Genomic DNA, 19,808 nt, shown 5'->3' with positions numbered 1-19,808 from the left:
TGCTACGCTAATCAAAATATAAGTTGAGGGCATAACATTACAGAGATTTTAATTTCTGCTCCAACACAATGGGAATAAAGTTGTGGAAACAGATGGAGAGTGACCCAGGAAATCGTCTCGTTCGTTAATGTCTACGCACCAGTTACAGCATCATCCTGGTAAAGGTTTGACTTGAGTAGGTCGTAAACATCCTGCCTGGCTGTGCCCAGTGCAGCCAAACCCAGGCCAAGGGCACCACCATGGCGGACGATCTGCGGGGGGAAAGAAAACATTAAGGAAAGAAAAAAAAAACCCATCAAGGACGGTCAGGGAGAATATGAATTAGTTAACTGGCACGGTGACTTCAAACAGATTTTTTGAATGAAGAAAGGCTCACATCATTGCTGGCATTCTTTAGTTGACTAAGCAGGTAGTCGATGATGTCTCCACCATGGTTGGCATGAATGAGTCCCAGAGCGTACAGGCCTCCTCCTTCCTGGTATGCAGACCCAGGAGATGTGTCTTTGGGCAAGTAGGTAGCCATGAGCTGGAGTGCTTCTTTTTCATGACCCTGAAATCCCCAGCATGACATTTTTACAAAAATGAAATAAGACATCATGGGACACATGATTTTCAACTGGTTTTATTTGACGACTGCCAGCCACAACCCTACCTTGTGAATGACCCCCAGGCTCGCTGTGGCGGTGAACTTTGCCCAGTTTGTGGCTCTGGCTAGCCATTCTAGGTTTTCTCTAAAAAGGACAAAAAATTGTCAGGCATATAAGAATGACTGTTTTTTTATTTTGTTTTTGTCTGCTCATCAAAAACATAAAAAGCAGGGTAACCTGAGGAACTGGTCACTTGTGGTTCCCGTGTGCATGAAAGAGTTGGCTATAACTGTCGCTGTGTGGCACACTGAATTTCGAACTGCGTCCTGGAGGAAGGAAATTAGATAGATGAATTAATAAACAATTCAAACTCAAACAAAATGTCGCTGCAGACTTTGCGCCCTTCATCAGATTCAAACAATTACTCACATTCATTTATATTCACCAAGTAATTATTTCACTGTCAAACCACATTACCTTTGTGTTTTTGAGAATCATCAGATCTGTGTTGTTATTTCGGATTAGGAACTGCAGGTGCAGCTCAATGGCCATCTCCCCACTGAGGATCTTGATCATCTTGGCGTTCTGGTCTTTTGGCTCGTCTTTCTCTTTCTACAAAGACAGAAAAAGGTGATTTGACAATCAAACTGAAATTGCTCCATTCAGACGCAGGTTAAACAGTTCAAAACAAGTCGAGACACGAACCGTTTCCGACTTTCCAGCAGGGGAACTGCCGGGCTTCTCATCCGTCTCCATCGCATCACTGGAACATAAACGCAAAAAAATAAAAAATAAAAAATCAGCGTCACATTAACAAAAGAAGCTTAATTTTAACCATGTACAAACATTTTCGCAGACTTAATTAAATATCTCAATACAAAATCACTCGGAAGGAGAAAACTATGGGGAAAAAGGAGGAAAGGCTGGTTGTTTGCTGAGTTTGGTCCTGAGCCTACCTGTCTGGTACAGGCACGGTGCCTGTATTCGTAGAGCCAGGAACTGCAGGAATAGGTGTTCCAACAGTGCGCAAGTTCTGGATGACGGAGGAGAGGAACTGCTGGCTGGCGCTCTCATAAAGGTCAAAGCAGATCTGGTAGGCCATCAGCAGGTTGTCCTCCTTCACCAGCTTTTCAAGGATGTCACTCACAGCCTGTGGGTCGTCTAGGAATATCAGGCACTGAAGTGGAGAGGAGAGAAAAGTTAGCGATGTGTTTCACCGACCATGTTGGAAATGACAGTGCTGGTTTATATAGCAGAAAACCCATACGGACAATTTACAAAACATTATAATACATGAAACATCCTGGGAATGCCTGCACACATTTTGCATCAAAAGGTTTATGGACTCTTTTGTTGCTCAGTGGCTCTTAATCAAATCGAGTCCATTCAAGTTAATGAATTTCATTGTGGCTTAATGCGTCTCTGAAAACACAACTGTTGTACGAGCTTGACACCAATATGTTGTATATATAAACCTCAAACTTCTCCAACGACACATAAAAACAAACCAAACAGTAGTATTTTTTGGTCTTGTTTGATTGCATTCATGTATTCATGTGTTACAAGGTACATTGGAGCATTTTAAAGAAATGTGTAAAATAGTTTATGAGGCTAAAAGCGACAACCAGAGAGCACATCTGTCTGGACATTACCAGAAGAGTTGTGGAATTGTCTGATCAAAACAAAAAGGGCTCTCAAAAAGAAAGCTTCCCCATTAATGTCTTCAGCAAAACTGACATAAATCGCTGGTCATACCATTGTCGATACCAGGATTACAACAACGCAGTAAATATGCTAACATCTGAGGCACCAGAAATATGAGAGACATCCCATCAAGACACATGCAATCAAACAAAAAATGTCACAAACAACAAATCAGTCAAAAACTTTTCATTTATCTGAAAGCCAGAGCAGGGCTAAGATGGAGCATGAGAAATCACATAACACATATAAAGTTGTATTTTGCAGTTTAGTAGGCTACCTGACAAACGTTGATGAAATCGGGCTTTTCCAGGTTCATGTAGAGTTTGACAAGCACCCTCAGCACTTCATTACGGAACTTCTTGTTCTGCATCAGGGACATGCACACCTTCAGGCTGTAGGCAAGGAGGCCACTCACATCATTCTGTAGGACGAGGAAAGAGGTTCACAATAATGAATATGCTTTCATGTTAAGGAGGAAATACAATCAGAGTCATACAATGTCGTAATAACAGGAGCAATCACTTATACATCTGATGATTTAAACAGACAAGTCAATGGTGAATATAAATGTCACGTTTCTCTATTTTATATTACTTCGATTATAAAGCTCACAGGAGATATTACACAAGATGGAAAGAGAAAAAAATACTAACCGATTCCAAGATGGTTTTCTCAAACGTATCCAGACGCCTGGTCTCCAAGGCAATGCCAATGGCCTGTTTATACTTGTGATCGTCCAGGCAACGCAGAAACATCTTATTGACAATGCCCTCCAGACGGGGGTCAATGCTCTTCTTCTCCTCATCCTCTGGGAGCTCAGCGTTCTCCACCCGCAGCTTGGTGTAATGGTCAATGCATTTTGCTGCAACAGGCAAAAAACGTGTTTAGATTTGTCAATAGACATACATTGTAAATAAACTCTTATATGGTGTTTTCCCCTCAAAACCCAAGCATAGGCAAACACAGAATGTAAAATTACATTATCTATTAATATTGGATTTATACTGGTAATGAACACAAGACAGCAGCACAGCTGCACTCTTTGTGGTCAGCCACTCACCAATGATGGTCTCCACATACTCAGAGTCATCTGTGACACTGAAAAGCTCTCCAGCACCAAGGGCATAGTTTAGGGATTCCTCAAAGGCTCCAAGGTGATAGAACACTTTGGAAGCCACCAAAGCAGCAAACGCCCTGCTCCGAAACGTCTCATCCTCATAAAGGACCTCGCTGTGAGGAGACAAGGAGACAGACAATTGCATTTTACACAAGACAAAAAAAACAAGCAAAAAAACAACTTACGAAAACCAACAAACTTGTTTTTTTGGCAGATCAGATAAAACCAGCCAAAATTAGCTCAGCTTAAGAAACACTATTGTCATATTTTAGTTGACACCGATAGGCTGGGCTTGATTTACATAGAAGAATAAAATAAAATAAACTATTACTTGAAATACTTAGCTTTATTCCTGCATCAAACATTACAGTCAAACATGTATGAACACTTGACAACATAACACATGTCATCATACGTATAATGAAAATGCATTTTTCTGTTAAAAATAACACGAAAAAAAGAAAAAAAAGAATTGCCAATGTACATTTTATAACTAGATAACTAGAGATGTCCCAATCAGAGTTTTTGGTCTCTGATCTTGATGCAAGCCCCCCTAACACAGAAGTCTTCCTTGTTCTATTGATACTGGGACATTGGTAGTTATAACTAGCAATTAAATGAATGCAGTGGTATAAAATAAATAAATAAAAAAAACTCAAAAAAGACAAGAATTATGATTCTGATAGGGCAACTATCCTGAAAGTAATGGTTCATATTGCAGTCCTATGATCAACCTCCCAAGAAACAGTAAGTCTGTAACTGTGACGGTAGGGACACAGAAAGACATTTAAAGCATAGTTGCAATACTGGATCAAAAATAAATGGTACTCACATCTTATCAACAGATCCTGAAATCTCAGCCCAGAAGTCATTCACAATGGAGTCCAGCTTATGCAGAGCAAACTCCTGTGAGCAAAAGCACAATCAAATTTATCTATTTTATTAAACATTTTTTTAACTCGAGTCAAACTACTTGATGGTCAATATGTGAACAATGACAGGTGACTTTACAGCGAGGTCAACCCTACCAAAAACAAGCTATATATCATTAGACACCTAGCAAATTATTGTGGAATCAATATTTACCTTGAGCTGCGGTTCCTCCTCATCAAGGAGCGAAATAATCCCAGCTGAGAGAGAGAGAGAGAGAGAGAGAGAGAGAGAGAGAGAGAGAGAGAGAGAGAGAGAGAGAGAGAGAGAGAGAGAGAGAGAGAGAGAGAGAGAGAGAGAGAGAGAGAGAGAGAGAGAGAGAGAGAGAGATTAATTTAGATGATAGAATATTCACAATAGAACTTGTAGACTGTGTTTTTCATGAAACATTTCTTGCAACATAAATACAGAATAAGTCACAAGTTGTTTTACGAAACAACTAATTATATACTACCCTGTTATTGCGAATTAGATATATTACAAATGCAGAGTGCTTATGGAACTTCTCGATCGAAAAAAAACAAACTGGGTCACACTGTTTGGTTTGTTTTTATGTTTTGTTAGAGAAGTTTGAGGTTTATATATAGAACACATTGGTGTCACGCTCGTACAACAATTGTGTTTTCAGAGATACATTAAGTGGGTTGAAATGTGAAGATTCCTCGGATTATCGTGGAAATTCCAGTAGTGCAATAATAGTCGATACAAAATGTTAGGATTAGCATTACGACTTGGGACGCTTGAAGAACAATTTGTTGAAGAAACCATGAATGAACGAAAACGTTACGTGGTCAATTCAATGTACGCTACAAACGTGGAATATTTAAGAAACCCATTTTATTTGTCGGTTGCTGTTACTGAAGTAACAACTGACATCCGCCACATTAGCCGTGTGACTCAGCTAAATCAATGGCAAGCTAGCTGAAGTTAAAGCTACAAAATAAAGACGCCTTCTGCGACTTACCGGCAGATGTTATCATGACTGGCTTCTTTTTCCAAACCCGTCAGCCTCACGACCGTGGCTCGACTGTGAATGTCCGTAAAACCTTGGTTGTAGGAGAAGGAAACCAGATTGGTTGTAGAATTGTACAACGGTAGCACACAGCATAGAACTGCTAACTTCTTTTTGTCCCAAGGACTAGGACCAGGGCGGTGGCTTTTTCTTTGCCTGTATAAAAAAAAGACACTTACAAGCATGGTATTTGACATGTTCAACTCAACTACATGTACGTCTTGTTGGTAACATGGAATAGCACTTTTTTCGAAAGTTGTTGGAATTGTTGGCTTGTTTTTCATTTTCACAATTATAGACAGGCATTATCAATCTGAGCATACCGTGAAACAGCGTTTTGACGCAGAGACGCTACGTCACTGGACCGGCCACATTCGACCGGGCAATATTATGCAAATATGTTAGGCGGTAATATATAAGTGAGAAAAGAAAAAGTAGATGGCACGCGGCGTTTTTTACGGAGTTAAAAGCAATGCAGTAGTTATATATATATATATATATATATATATATATATATATATATATATATATATATATATATATATATATATATATATATATATATATATATATATATATATATATATATATATATATATATACACCATGTGCAGGTTCGTGGGCGCTGGAGCCAATCCCCACCAAGTTTGGCAAAAGGCAGGGTACAACCTGGACATTAGTCCATCACACTGTAAACACTAGAGATGGACAACTCAATAAAAAAAAATTAATAAAAAAGGAAATCCATCCTTTTCTGACATGCAATGAATGGAGGGGAAAAAAAGAGATAGACAACCACACTCACAATTACACCAAGAGACCATGGTCAGAAGCATGTTTTTGGACTGTGGGAAGAAAACTGGAGTACCTCGAGGAAACCCCATACAGAAAGGCCCAGCGAGCACTTGAACCTATGACCTCTTGCTTTGAGGTGAGAGTTGTAACCACTGTGTCACAAGTTCCAATTCACAAACTGGGGTCAACTTGTCAGTATTTCCAGTGGAAAAATAGACATAAAATTATCAGTAATAACATATAAAGTGCAGCTCAAAGTGCTTCAGGTGTAGGAATTAAATGTAAAAATAAATCAATGTAAAGCTGATGAACTCTTAATGATAAAGGAACGTGCATTCAAAATATGATGCGAGAGTAACACTTGTAATGGTAGCTGTATAACCTGTCCAACTGCAGCCTATTAACAGTGTACAGTACTTTCTGCTTCCTTGTTTCCTTTTGAGATGTCGGATGTCCACCACAACCCAAGCTGCCACTTCTCGATGGATTCTGATGATGCAGCTATCTTTGGATGATCTCAGAGGGAAAAGACCCAAAGTATATGGTTGTCATTATCCCCTTTTCGTTGGTGATGCTGGTGTGATTATAACCACTTTGTAATAAACCCTAGTAAGACAAAGGAGCGAGTGACAGACTTCAGAAGAAAACTACACTCCTTCACATATCCAGTACACAAAGGTTTGATACTGACACAGTGGACTCTGGGTGAGTGTTCCCCACAATAATAAGCTGAATGATACAAATGACTGAGACGTCCAGTAAAACAGGGACTAATGCGGACTCCACCTGCTGAGGAGTCAGTTAAGGGCTTTTTTTTTTTACACTGTGATTCTATCTGCTATATTTTATGCAGGGGTCAGTCGGTGTTTCTTTGGAATATTAAGGTAATTAAACCATTTAAAACCATTGGCCTAAGATAATCTTTTCATTTTTTTTTTTCGTTTTGAAAAGTCTGCTGTTCGCTTGTTCATTTATTTATTGTGTTTAAAATCTTTTATTGCTAATTCTTATTCCCACATGTGGGATGTTAAAGTCTGCCTTATCTTATCTTAAAATGTAGACATTTAAATTGTGCTTGGTAGCATAACACATTAATAACAAACAATTATAAAATGTACTATTGCAATATTATGATATTAACAATAAAAGCAAAGCAGCATGTAGTCTTTGTTGTCTCGTTGAAGAATTCTAATAAATGCTGATAACTTCCTTTGTACTTTAGTGACAAACCAGCAGAGTTTCATACACCAGTTGTAATCTCTACAAGTACCTTTCATAGTTGACATTTTTATATTTAGGTGAAAAAAACCTTTTTGTGTGTATTTTTAAAAGGGCTGCACACAGACATTTATTTATTAATTTGAAATGATATACCAGTAGGCTAGCACATATAAATACACTCACAGTGACTAGCAGGTTTTTCTTTTTGTTTAGTTTCGACAGTACTTACATAAGGTACAATCCCAAAAAAAGTGAGAATGAAAGAAAATACTATTATTTGAAACAAGTTAGGCTTTCTATTCTCTTCCCTGTTGTATGTGCAGCGTATACATGTTTGCAAGTAAACAATAGCATTTGGACAAACATGATCTGTATGATACTTCAACGCAACAATAACTAAAAATACGAAACACCTCAAATCCGAAAACTTCATGTGTGGTTTCAAAATATCTCATGACACAAAGGCCTTTTGAAGAGTCAGGCACAGTTATAAAGCTTGGCCCACCGTCAAGACCCTTTACATGTCAGATGATATTGTGCTTTAGAAGTGTTTAAACTTAAGATAACCCTTGATTCCAATTAGCACAAAACAACTGGCAGAGTGACCCCGGAGTTATTTGAGCAGCACCCATTTACTCCTCTTGGCAATCCAGTCCAGTGCTTTACTCATGCGCCTCATGTGAGAGAACTACTTGAGCCAAGCCACGTATCACTAGAGAGTCTCTTTAAAAAGCAGCAGTATAAAACTGATGATCAGTCTACAATACAATTAAAATCGCTTCATCTCTAACAATCGTTAACGATATGAAAGCAACATGGCAGCAGGTTTGACTATTGATCAATATATTAGCTCAGCACAAGAAACAACTTATAAAGACTTGTAGCATTTGGTGAGGCCGAGTAGCTCCTATATTCTTCTCATAGTAAAAACATGATGGTCCACTGTTGCAGGCCTGCATATCATGTGTTCCCAACATCAGGTGGCTTCCGCTTGCTGTCCATTCACATGACGCTGAGCAGGTGAGGCACTTGTTTTTAAAGGAACGTCTTCTTCAGTACAGTCACCTGAAAAAAATTTAAATAAAATATAAGAACATAAATGAAAGTAAAAATGATATTAATTGTATTGTTGAGCTAGTCAAGCAACGAGTTGGCTGTGAGTGGAAGCTTTTATATGCCGGGATGAAACCCTGTGAGGAGTGAACTTCAGGGAGGACACCACCTCTTGTGCTTGAAGAGTTGTTGGCCTGGCCTCCAGCTCCTCTTCTATGAGACTTGAGCCAACATTGAAATGGCCACAAAAACGGGTCGGCTCTGTCCCCGGTATCATCTGAAAGGGAATAATTAGCATTCAACAAGTTGGCAGTTTATCCGAGGGCTTGATTATTTCATGAATGGTCTCTTTGTTCCCGGGCTTTTGAAGCCAAGCCTGGGAAGAAAGAATGAGGGTAAAAATGTGTGGTCTTATGAATGTCATGGACTAACATACACAATAGACCAATAGTGTGCACTTATGACATCTTTACTGTGTTTGCCAGACACTCCCACAGCAATTCCAACCAAAACAGTGCCTATTAGTGAGTTTTCCACCTTTGAGCAAAGGTGTTTGAACTACCACAATGTCCTATATTTCACACTGGTTCTGACATTTTAAGCTTTGCAATCAAATAGGAACGTTAAAGTTCAAACTAGTAGGTTTAATAAATCGACCAGCCATGGCAAAGTGTAGAGTGTACGTATTGTGTCAGATGCATGTTATTACACCTGCTGTTTGGGACGAGCAAATGACTTTGCAAGCGTTTTTCTTGATGCTGAGCACTTTGGCATCGGTCATCGGGACGAAACAGCCAACCCATATCGTTTCTGGTGAGTGCCTGTGGAACACGGAGCGCATCAGACTCTCCAGAAGTTGGGCGCACTCGTGCGTCTCGGCACTTTCTTGTCTGGTGCGTATTAATCCAATGAGAGCGGGCCGAGCCGCCGCGGCACGTCTCGTGCGCGCCCTCACGTCCTTCAGGATCTCCTTCAGGCAGACCTCGTTTGGACCACGGGAGACAAACGTCTGTCTGAAGAGGAAGACGACGACCGGGGAGTCGATGGCTCTCTTGGAGCTGTAAACGTTGGACCGCCGCGTCGCCGTCCTCGGCGCGTTCCCGTTTGGCGTCGTGCGCTTCTCCTCACCGCCCCCCCCTCCTCCTCCAGCCGGACCGCCGCACGGAGCCAAGCCCCCGGTCTTCCCGGAGAGAGGGATCTCGTTGCTTTTCGCAGACTCGGGTTTGCAGCTGGATGGCGCGGTGTTGCCGCGACTGCCCGGCGGAGAGGTACAGCGCGGCTGTAAACAACTGACGAAGCTGCTGTCGTGGAACATGTCGCGTAAGAACTCCTGCAACATCGTCGGGTCGCCTGCGTCCTCGTCGGTACCGCCACAGGCGTCACTGACCAGATAAATCTTCTCTTTGCCTCCAATCCGCTCCACGAGCTCCTCGAACTCCGTCTCGTGCGCGGGCAGCGTGTCCTCCACGGTGTCCGCCATCCCTGCGCGATTGTTTTATTTACTATCAGCGCCTCGCCATGTCCAAACCACCTTCCAAAGCCTCCGCAGAGCAAACTTCCTCACGGTCGCGAAGATGACCAATGGGAGACGACGGGTGGGGGTGGGGTTGAAGGCTCGCGCCGGGTTCCTATTGGATGGCCCGCCAGGTGGGCGGAGCTATCCGTCATAAATCGCCTGCAACGCAAGTCTGTTGCAAGATAATGAAGTTAATCTTTAATGGATAACTAAATAAAAGAGGTTGATTTCAAAATACAGCTGGATTAATTCTTGCCAAGTAGAATATATTTTAATATAATTAATATACATTTCTTTTTTCTAAATCAGTCCTTTATTTTTACCACATCATTCTATCTTCTTGTATCTTTAGTTATATCCTCGTTAAAAAAAAGCATTTCACATAGACAATCACCACCAGGGAAAGTACTCTGGAAATAGTTCACATAACATGAAACAATATTGTTTAGCTTAATGAAAGGCATGGGGGAAATTATGGATGGTGAACTCTCAGAGTTCTGAGGTCACTCTCCTTATTGTCACTACTTGCAAAGAATCCCAGTTCATCTTCAGTACAGTATATTCCTGTCCAAACAAAGAAAATAGGAGACAAAGAAAAGGCAGACTTAAGCAGAAAAAAGAAAACATAAGCCACTCTTATTTAATCTGCTTTTTGTAGCTTCAGCCAATGTAAAACCAAATATGCCTTTCACTCTGAAGCCCTCCACTACATCAACTGCCTTGTTGAGTTTCCCCAGACTAATCCTTTAATCCACCCAGGTCACCTATTTAATTAAAGGTGCTGTCAGTTTGACGTGCCACTGACGTGTTGTGCAAATAAAATAGCTTCATCTGCTGAGTATGTGAGTGATTGCACCATTGTTTACTGAGCAAAAAGCAGTAAGTTGTAAAGTCTGACCAAAACCAACACAGAGATTTCAGCCTTTGACCTTTAGACTAGCTCGACAATGATTAGAGGGGCGGTGTGTGCTTTGTGTGGTTCATTCAAACAATTCGTTTTTCATAATATATTTACAACTCAGCTGAACTGGAAATTACCACAGTAGTTTTTGAGGTTTGTCGTGTCCAAATTCACATGTGAGCATTTGCGTTGTGCCTTTTAGAGTCAACTTACTGTCCTGTTTGTTCAGCAGAGGAAGGAGCTGAGTTTCAAGCAGCTCAGTCAGGACAGTGAAAGACACATGGAGGCCCAAGTGAACTCTAAAAAAAAGAAAGAAAAAGAAAAAAGAAGCTCAGTACATTTGTTCAAAATATTTTGCTTTGCCTCATACGAGATGTCCAATTCCATGACATGAACATATGGGATCGCCAAACAAATGTGATGACAGCTTGTCTCCTGACTTAAACCATTAACTGCTTGATGCAACTCATTGTTTGTGCTTTAAGATAACATGGAGCTCCCTGTAGTATTTAATTCATAATATAGAATGACACTTTTCACATGTTGTAATGTGGCTTTATGTTTTATATATGTCCCTATGTTTTGGAATCAAATTGTTATTACATCGTACCATTTATATTTTGAGTGATCAAAAATGAGTAATAATTATCAAAGACAGTTATTATGTTATTGAAAATTTATCTGATCAGTATCAGATACCTCAGGAGCACCACCTGTTTAACAGGAAATGACAGCCAATTTAGTTATATCCGACTTATAAGATATACAAAACAATTATTTAGGAATTTGAATTATTAGTTAAAATAATTCAAATTAGCAAAAGTTACAGTAAAGCTTGAAGGATTCTGGAGTTCTTGACACAGAACAGGTCGACATTTCATTCACCTGTGTGCACATTAAGAACACAGCAAGTAGGATTCCAAATATATTTATTTACAATTAAAACAAATAAAACAGATTCTAATTACCTATATCCAGCTCGGGGTGGAGGTGTGTGTGAGCCGGTGGGGAGAGAGAGAGAGAGAGAGAGAGAGAGAGAGAGATGGAGGGAGTGTGTGCGTATATATATATATATATATATATATATATATGGTAATCTGCTACTTTACTTTGAAGTGTTTAATCAGAACGAATAAATAAAAGTCAATTGCTCTTTGACATAACTTTACAGGGCTTTCTTTTGTTAAAGGCTGTCTAATTCAATATTTACAATGTTTTGAAATTAATACTTGAACCTCTCTGAGGCTCCTTTAGTTTCAAATTGCAGCTTGATCTGTGGCATAATTGCTGATGTTCTCCACCGTTCTACTTTCTGCATTAGAAACCGCGTGAAGACGCTGAGCGTTGAGCTGCTTTGAACATGGATGTTCACATAAAAGAACACAGGATGAGTGTTTTTATTGTGAAAAGAGTTTATGTTCTGTCTTGCTTTTAAATGGGGAATCACCTGTGGACAAAAGCAGTTCACCCTTATGACTGGTTTATAAAAATCTTTATGTATGTCTCCGGCTGCATCATCTCTCTTTAGTTTGTATTTACTGAGAAATCACAAGTGAGAAAAGCTGCATGTACTGAATACTCTCATTTTAGTGTTATAGTTGTAAAATCCACGTTTAAATACAGCTTCGTGTGGCTTTCTAGCTTATTGATATTTCCCTCATTGTGGACTGGTGAGTCGAGCCAAACGTAAGAATGCATTTTAATGTAATGGCGCCATCCAGAGGACATCGACATATTTACTTTAACAGGATTTCTAAAAGAAAGGAAAAGTTATATGTATTTGGAAACTTTGTGTAAAAGAAGAGGACAGTTTTAACATATTGAATCCTTGAAGAGTTACAGTCTGGGTTACTGCTCCTGTATCGTCTTTAAAAAGTCTTCAAGGAATTTCTCCTGATTGGGCAGATGAATATCTAATATGTTCTGGCCATTAGGTCAAAGGCCAAAATCACTATCATTGCAGTTTTTAAGTCTTTACAACATATAGACAGGCTACAATTGTAGATTCTAAGTGTTTGTTTCTATGACTCGGTGGAGGAGGTTCCTGGTGAAACATCACAGTCGGACCTGGCTCCTGACGATGTCATGATTCTTGACACCAAGACCACGGTATGTCTCCACTGTTATTCACTATCTTGACATTACTTTTCATTCTGGATTATACGATTCCTTAAATTCCTCCGGTCTTTTCCTTGATCAGCTTCTTGTTTGGATCGGATAAGATTCCAGGGAGGAGGAGAAACAAGGAGCAGTTAAAATTGGTAAGGGAAATTAATGGATATGACCTGAAGAGTTGGTGTGGGAGAGATTTCATCCTACTAATAGTTTTTTTCTGTACTCATAGCTGAACAATACCTGAAGTCAGACCCCTCCGTCCGTACTGGTGTCCCCATCTCCACCGTGAAGCAAAGGGAGGAGCTTGCTATGTTCACCGGCTGGTTCTACAGCGGCTGCTACTGATATTAGTGGAAACAACACAAAGAAACCTGGTCAAAGCTGGTTAACTGCTATGGTTCTGGTCTGGGGCTTTGAAAAAGACATAATGTCAACAACCATGACAGTCAACACATGATATTCCACTATTTTTCAACAATAAAAGACTTGTGTTGCTTTGGAAGTGGAGCGCTTATAATAAAATGCAAACAACATGAGTGTGTAAAATCATTAATGGGAAAGTTTAGGAAATTTAGCTTTGCTTCCGGTTTTCATATTTCATCTTTTTCCCTGCTTTGTAATCGAGTCCAAGGGGTTAAAAAAAACAACCTATTCCACTGTGTTGTTCATATTAGATGAAGCTCAAAAAGCCAGAGGGAGGCCAGGCTGGAAGCTCATCTTCAGGCCCTGTGCATGCGGCCATATCTGCTGAGTTGCAGACTTGTGGATTAAAGAGCCGGCTTTTAAAGTGACTCCACATCGTGCCTCCCTTCCACTTCTCTTGCTTCTCGGCCGTCGTCTTCTGTCGGAGATCCAAAACAAAGCGTGAGCGGTCAACAGTGAACCAGAAGGTGGTTCTCATCACGGGCTGCTCCTCCGGGATCGGCCTGGCTTTGGCTACCCGCATCACAAAAGACGAGAAGAAGAGCTTCATGGGTACATTTGGTTTGAAAGGCTTTCTTTAAACACGCTGAGGGGATTTCATTACGTTGTTCTTTGAAATGCTGTCATGCTTCTTATTCTCTTTAGCTTTAGATTCCAATTTCATCACTCATGTCTTTTTGTTTATGAGTCCAGTTTGCTGCACTGCGTAACTATTGCCTCAATGTTCAGTGTCAAATTCACATCATGTAAATATCAGTGGTACAAAAGAGGAGTAGAAGTGGCAAAGATGATGCTGCGTTCAAATTAAAATAGGAATGTAGACGAGAAAACATGTTCACTGAAGCTGAAGCGACGACTCTTAGCAGAAACACACTTGAAGAAAAACCACAAAATAAAGTTTATCCACTGTTGTGGACTTGTGAGTTTCATTTGTGCTACAAAACATCAACAATCATCAGGTTTAAAAAACGAATATAAGGCACAAAAGAATGCTACTCGTCATATGGGAAAAAAAACAAATGAGAGAATGACAGTGAATTTTTTATTTTTTATTCAAATGGTCAATGCTGCGGTGGGCTGGCAGCGGGGAGCGATTGATTCGCTGCGTTAGGAGCTGGCGACGTTTTGAAATTGATGGATGTGTCCATTGCTGTCCACCCAAAACCATGCCACAGGCATCACTGGTGGAGGAGGAGGATTGAGAGGCTGGTTGTTTCGCCCTCTCCTCCGCGGTCGTTTTTTGCCCTAAAAATAGAAAATACGTTTAATCACTAAGTTGATTAAAAAAACAAAAACTGTTTAGCAGTTTTATTGACGTCTTGTGAGCATTTATGAGTTTTAGGTGAAGAGAGAGTTCCTACATAGTTTGAGGCGGGCGACCAGCCTGGATGCCTCTCCTGGTGGAGCTGAGCCTCAAGTTTGGCCAGGTCGTAATACCGCTGCTGCTCTGTTTGTGACATGGCCTTCCACTGTGGAGAGACGACAACACGTTGTCAGCACACACAACGACAAGCCAGCTTCTAAACATGAGTAAGGAGTTTGTATCTCCAATATGTAGGAGCCGACAACTCACCCTCTTTCCGACCTCGGCGTTCACGGCCGCACTCCCCTTGGTGCCGAGAGCTGCCGCAGTGGTGGCTCTCTGCTCTTTTAAATAGAGCATGAAGGCATTCGGGGGTTTTCGAATGTGCGGCTCGTGATCGTCAGGACGTTTTCTTTTCCTGCAGGAACCAAAAACAAATGTTCAGAGCAAGCATTCAAGAAGACTTCAAACACAAATCGACATGTAATAGGATGTCTGGTGTTACACTCTAACATGTGAGTCACAGTCAGGCCTCACTGACACTTAATAAACGGAGGTTTTGTCACTGAGCAATGACTCAGAGCTTGAAGTAAAGCTCTGGTAAATAAACTGAATGTAATGATGTTCATGTAGGTACAAACAGCCAGAAGTGTTTTTAGAGCCAGAAGTGGACAGTGGGACTCACCTGGAGGTGGAGGGGGTGGGAGTCGGAGTCGGAGGAGCAGCAGGGGGGGCGGGACTTGGGCTCTGGGACAGTCCTTCAACAGACTGGAGACAAAAGAAAAGTGTTAAAAGCACAAGTTCCATAAGTTGAGAGACTGTTAAGATCTCTCAACTAGATCGACACACACAGAGTGAGGTGGAATTTAAAGGATCAAATGTGTCTTTTTTCAAAAGCATATTTTGCTGTGTAATTAAAAGAGATATTTATCAATCAGAGTCCCACATTGTTCTACATCTTCAACGTCTTAACAAGTGAAATCACAGCTCTAAGTTCCAGTGACTGAACGTCTCACCTGTCCCACTCCAGCTTGTCCGGTGTCTAGCTGAAGGAGAGCATCTGGCTCGATGGTTTGGAGGTGACCCTGACCACATTCCTCCAGAAGACTTTTCAGGTTGTCATCAAAGTCAATCCGAGAGACAGAAAGAGCATTGAACATTAGGATGAGGCTCACAGTAAAAAACTGTGACTAGAATAATGATGCAAACACTGGAACTAACAGTTATTAACATCAGAAAAGACTGAATGTATGATTTCTTTCACAGTAGTATATATATCAACACAACTGATAACATTTCTAATAAACATAAATCACAACCAAATCACTGAAACAAGAAACGCTGAGTGGAAATGCACAGTGTGAAATGTTACTTTTCACACTCTCTTAGTTAAAACTTGAATGTATTTGGAGATTTTCAGTAACTTAAAGAATACAGAATAATTTAAAAACATACTCAGCCAGAGGACCAGAAGCTGGTGGGACCGGGTCTGGAGTGAACTCGTCCCCCAGTAGTTCCACCAATGCATTTAAAATGTCCATTCTGGAGATGGGAAAAGCATTGAATATCAGAATGAGGTTCACAGTCACTTTAAAGCCAAACATGTTACAAGAATAATGACATAAACACTGGCACTAATAGTTCTTAACATCAGAAATGACTGAATTTATTTAATGAACATCAACCACAATTCAATAGCTTCAGGATAATTCAATGTAAGATAAATGATTAAAATAAACTGAAATGCAAGAAATTTAACTCTTTCTAAAGCTTCTGAGTGAAAATACAGGTTGAAATGTTACTTTTCACTATCACTGGTACTTTGTTGATACTTTTTCACTAGTATTGTTGTTATTACACACATATATGTATCACTGAGCGGCAGCTACACTCAAAATGTATTCATAAATGTTCTAATTATGTTTAATCTCCTTTGTTATCTGTGTTTAGATATGGTGGAAGTATTTTTAACTAGCAGAGTGGTGAGAAAGTAGAATTAAAATGGCAGGTGTTTATTTGTGTTGCCATGGAGACGGCCTTCAGGTCATCACATTAGCTTTAGCAGCTAGCTTTCAGGCCTTGATGGATTTGTAGTCCTCAAACAAATGATTGTTATTCGATAGCCAATTGACCAATTTGAAGGATTTTTGAACTTACAGCATTTATACAGTGTGAAATGTTACTTTTCCTACTCTCTTAGTTCAAACTTGGATGCACTTGGCACTTTTCAGTTTTTTTTAAACTAAAAAGTTTGTCATCAGAAGTTAACTTTGTTAAACCACTGAAACCTCTCAGAGATCAAGAAGCAACTTAAAAGAATCCGGCATGATCTAAAAACAACAGAATGTGTAAACACTTACCCGATTTGTGGATCGAGCTCCTCATGAGGAGGCTCAACGGGGTCTGGTGGGGGATTGTTACTCCGAAGAGCCTCCCATTCCGATCTAAGCATTCTGACCATTCTGGAGATGGAAAAAGCATTGCATATTATTTGTATGAGGGTGTTTGAGAGAGAGATATATGATATATTTTTATATATATGTATAATTAAAAAACAACCCAATCTCGTGAACATGTAGCAACATTAGCAACATCAGCACTAAGTGACAGGAGTTGATCAATCCAGTAAAAATAAGCACTTACTTTGGTTGTTGATGCCGGCTCCTTTTTTCGTGGCTGCTACGAGAAGGCTCACGGAGGACTGAAGCCTGGCGTTGGTTATGTCTAACTGCCCGTCAGGTAGTAACGGCTTCCTATTGGCCGCCACGGCAGCGAGATCACTGATTGGTTGAAACCACAGCTACCGCTGATTGGCTGCAACTATCAGCTACGCTGATATATCCACTGGTTCTGTTTCTGCGACTTCCAACTTTTTTAAGGAAAAATTACACTTTGAATTTCTTGATATTTCTACCATTTTAATGTTCCTTAACAAAAGTAACCAATTTTTTAAAAATTCAAATTTTCCAGAGTTTGTAGATATATATGTATATATTGATATTTATGTTTAATTGTATTAATTAATAATTATAACATATTCATTAGATATATATTAAAACTATTAGGTCATATTTGTTGGACGGCACTATCAAGTTCAGCGACGCAGCGGCCCGGTGTTTCGGATTAACTGGTTTCCATGTTAACTGGTGACCAACACAACAAACCAGACAGAAATCCATAGCTGTCCTCGCCACAGTCATTTACCCACATTTAAATTGGTCACCAGTTAACATGGACGCCAGTTAATCCGAAACACCAGTGGAAAGTTTGACGGAATCACGATACCTTATTCTTGCAAGTGAGCATAAAGAACTTTTTCCGCCAGGTGAAGTATACCTGCTGCATTTTGTCATATGGATTCTGGTCAAACTCCAGCATTTAAATTGTATTTGAACTGCTGAAGGACGTTCATGTGAACAATGACACATCGAGAGTTTCAGATTAATTATTCATGGAGCTTAGTGCTGCTTTTGACACACTTGTCTGCAACATACGACTTGACATACTTGTTGGTAATTTCTGACGCATTAAATTGGTTTAGATCTTGCTTCCAGGACAGGAACTCGTTGGTCCATAAATCAAAATAATGAGTGGATGTGTCGGAATGTTTTCTAATGTAAGGCAGAAAACATGGGAGGTAATTGTTTTTGGCCCCAAAGAAAAAATGCTAAACTCTCATTTTGACTCCATGTCACTTGGGTTGGACATTAAGAAAATAACTAAATCAGTTCACTGCCATCTGAAATCTATTGCAAGAATTAAAGGATTTCCAACCAAATGAGATTCAGAGAAGCTTGTTGATGCAGCTTTTAGTTTATTCTCCTTTCTTCGTTGCTTTGTTTTAATGTGTTTCCTTGTCAAGCACTGTGCATCGCCTTGTGTCTCAATGGTGCTGTAGAAATCAATTTGTCCTGCTTTAGTGTTAATAGACCTCGCTCTTTTAGGAAAACCAGGCCGCGGACCGTCCTCGCAGGTAAAGCAGGATCAGAAACGATGGCGGGGAAACCTTGGAAAAAACACGGCAACAGAAACAAGAAGGAGAAAGTACGACGAATCACGAAGCATCTTGATGCTTGATGAGGTTCACATTACTGATTATTTTATCCTGAGTGGAAAACTTTTAAAGTTGACATGTGATTCCAAAGGAGTAAGTGTAACAACGTCAGCAGATGAAGGCTTCTAAATCCTTTAAATACTGAAAGGACCGGCTGTTTTATTACGGCAGTACATAATCTGCCCTGTATGCTCTGGTGTGAAGATCATGATTGATGCATTCCCTCAACTGGACGTTTTGCAGCGTCTGGTGTCTCCAGGGAAGTAAATTCATTGTGATTAAAAACTTCAATCCTATTGCAGTGAAAATCGTGTCACAGTTGTCGTGATACGGTTGTGTTGTATGTTCATTACTGAGTTTTTCCTCATACAGTTAACATCTACTGAGCTGGACTGTTTATTAGTAAATGTCTTCATATTGGTGCGTCACTTCTTTACCTGATTTCTACAATGAGCTTGATTTCTGCATCTCTGCAATGTTTCAAAGGTAAATTAACATTTCTTCAAAAGCTTGATTTGTTACAGTGTGAACTGTGATTAAGACAGTATACATTTTCCAAATGGAATAAATTGTGACATTTTAAATTGAGGATGTGTGTTCATTTCTCAACTCGGCCAAGAATATCCATGAATTTTAATTATTATATATATATTGTAGCGTCCCGCAGGCCGCTGGAATAACCACGACGTTCTTGACAGCAAAGCCGCTTTATTGCTTCTCGAACCTGGTTACTGTAGGCCGTAACCACGCCAACACAGAATACAATCTTCAACGAACCTGGCTGCTCTCTCGCTCATTCACGTCACCTCTCGCTCTCCTCAGGCCGACCCACACAGCACACCTGACCCGCCCCTATTCTCCACCCGCAGCCACTCACAATCCAACGGTGCATTCACTGAACATTAAAACAATCGGAACCATCAGAAAATCATTAAAAGACAATAAACTCACAACTATATTACAACTGCAGAATATTACAATATATATATATATATATTTATTTATTTATTTTTTTTTTAGATATATTTTTTATATATATATATACTGGGTTATTTTGGTTGAGTATCCACCCAAATA

The 19,808-nt window shown here is 40.0% G+C and overlaps 2 protein-coding genes across 2 annotated transcripts in view; both read right to left on the bottom strand.

The window, feature by feature from the left end:
* psmd1 (proteasome 26S subunit, non-ATPase 1) overlaps positions 1-5,458 on the bottom strand; it is a 30,867-nt gene extending 25,409 nt beyond the window's left edge. The window contains exons 1-13 of the mRNA XM_080505780.1: positions 5,303-5,458; positions 4,495-4,538; positions 4,241-4,314; positions 3,352-3,521; positions 2,945-3,153; positions 2,569-2,712; positions 1,544-1,764; positions 1,293-1,350; positions 1,065-1,199; positions 825-913; positions 653-731; positions 377-550; positions 140-251 (exon numbers count right to left, since the gene is read on the bottom strand). Of these exons, the coding sequence (XP_080361906.1) occupies positions 140-251; positions 377-550; positions 653-731; positions 825-913; positions 1,065-1,199; positions 1,293-1,350; positions 1,544-1,764; positions 2,569-2,712; positions 2,945-3,153; positions 3,352-3,521; positions 4,241-4,314; positions 4,495-4,538; positions 5,303-5,318 (1,525 nt within the window). The 5' untranslated portion in view covers positions 5,319-5,458. The remainder of the gene's footprint in view (positions 1-139; positions 252-376; positions 551-652; positions 732-824; positions 914-1,064; positions 1,200-1,292; positions 1,351-1,543; positions 1,765-2,568; positions 2,713-2,944; positions 3,154-3,351; positions 3,522-4,240; positions 4,315-4,494; positions 4,539-5,302) is intronic.
* Positions 5,459-7,732: 2,274 nt separating this feature from the next.
* Positions 7,733-9,945, bottom strand: LOC308137262 (uncharacterized protein). The gene is made up of 3 exons (XM_080505878.1): positions 9,131-9,945; positions 8,589-8,696; positions 7,733-8,431 (listed from the first exon to the last, which is right to left on the bottom strand). Exons 1-3 carry the CDS (start codon positions 9,897-9,899, stop codon positions 8,343-8,345), a joined length of 966 nt encoding a protein of 321 aa, XP_080362004.1. The 5' UTR covers positions 9,900-9,945; the 3' UTR covers positions 7,733-8,342.
* Between the last annotated feature and the right edge of the window lie 9,863 nt (positions 9,946-19,808).

Source organism: Blennius ocellaris (assembly GCF_963422515.1).
Source record: "Blennius ocellaris genome assembly, chromosome: 12".
Classification (NCBI taxonomy): domain Eukaryota; kingdom Metazoa; phylum Chordata; class Actinopteri; order Blenniiformes; family Blenniidae; genus Blennius; species Blennius ocellaris.
This window is presented reverse-complemented; position numbering and strand designations above follow the sequence as displayed.

What these genes read in the sequence shown, in the direction of transcription:
- LOC308137262 (XM_080505878.1), bottom strand. Translation starts at nt 9,899, where the DNA reads ATGGCGGACACCGTGGAGGACACGCTGCCCGCGCACGAGACGGAGTTC. An exon ending in TTGCTCGTCCCAAACAGCAG is followed by an intron (nt 8,697 to 9,130) that starts GTGTAATAACAT and finishes ATTCCCTTTCAG; the next exon opens with ATGATACCGGGGACAGAGCC. An exon ending in CAACTCTTCAAGCACAAGAG is followed by an intron (nt 8,432 to 8,588) that starts GTGGTGTCCTCC and finishes AATTTTTTTCAG; the next exon opens with GTGACTGTACTGAAGAAGAC.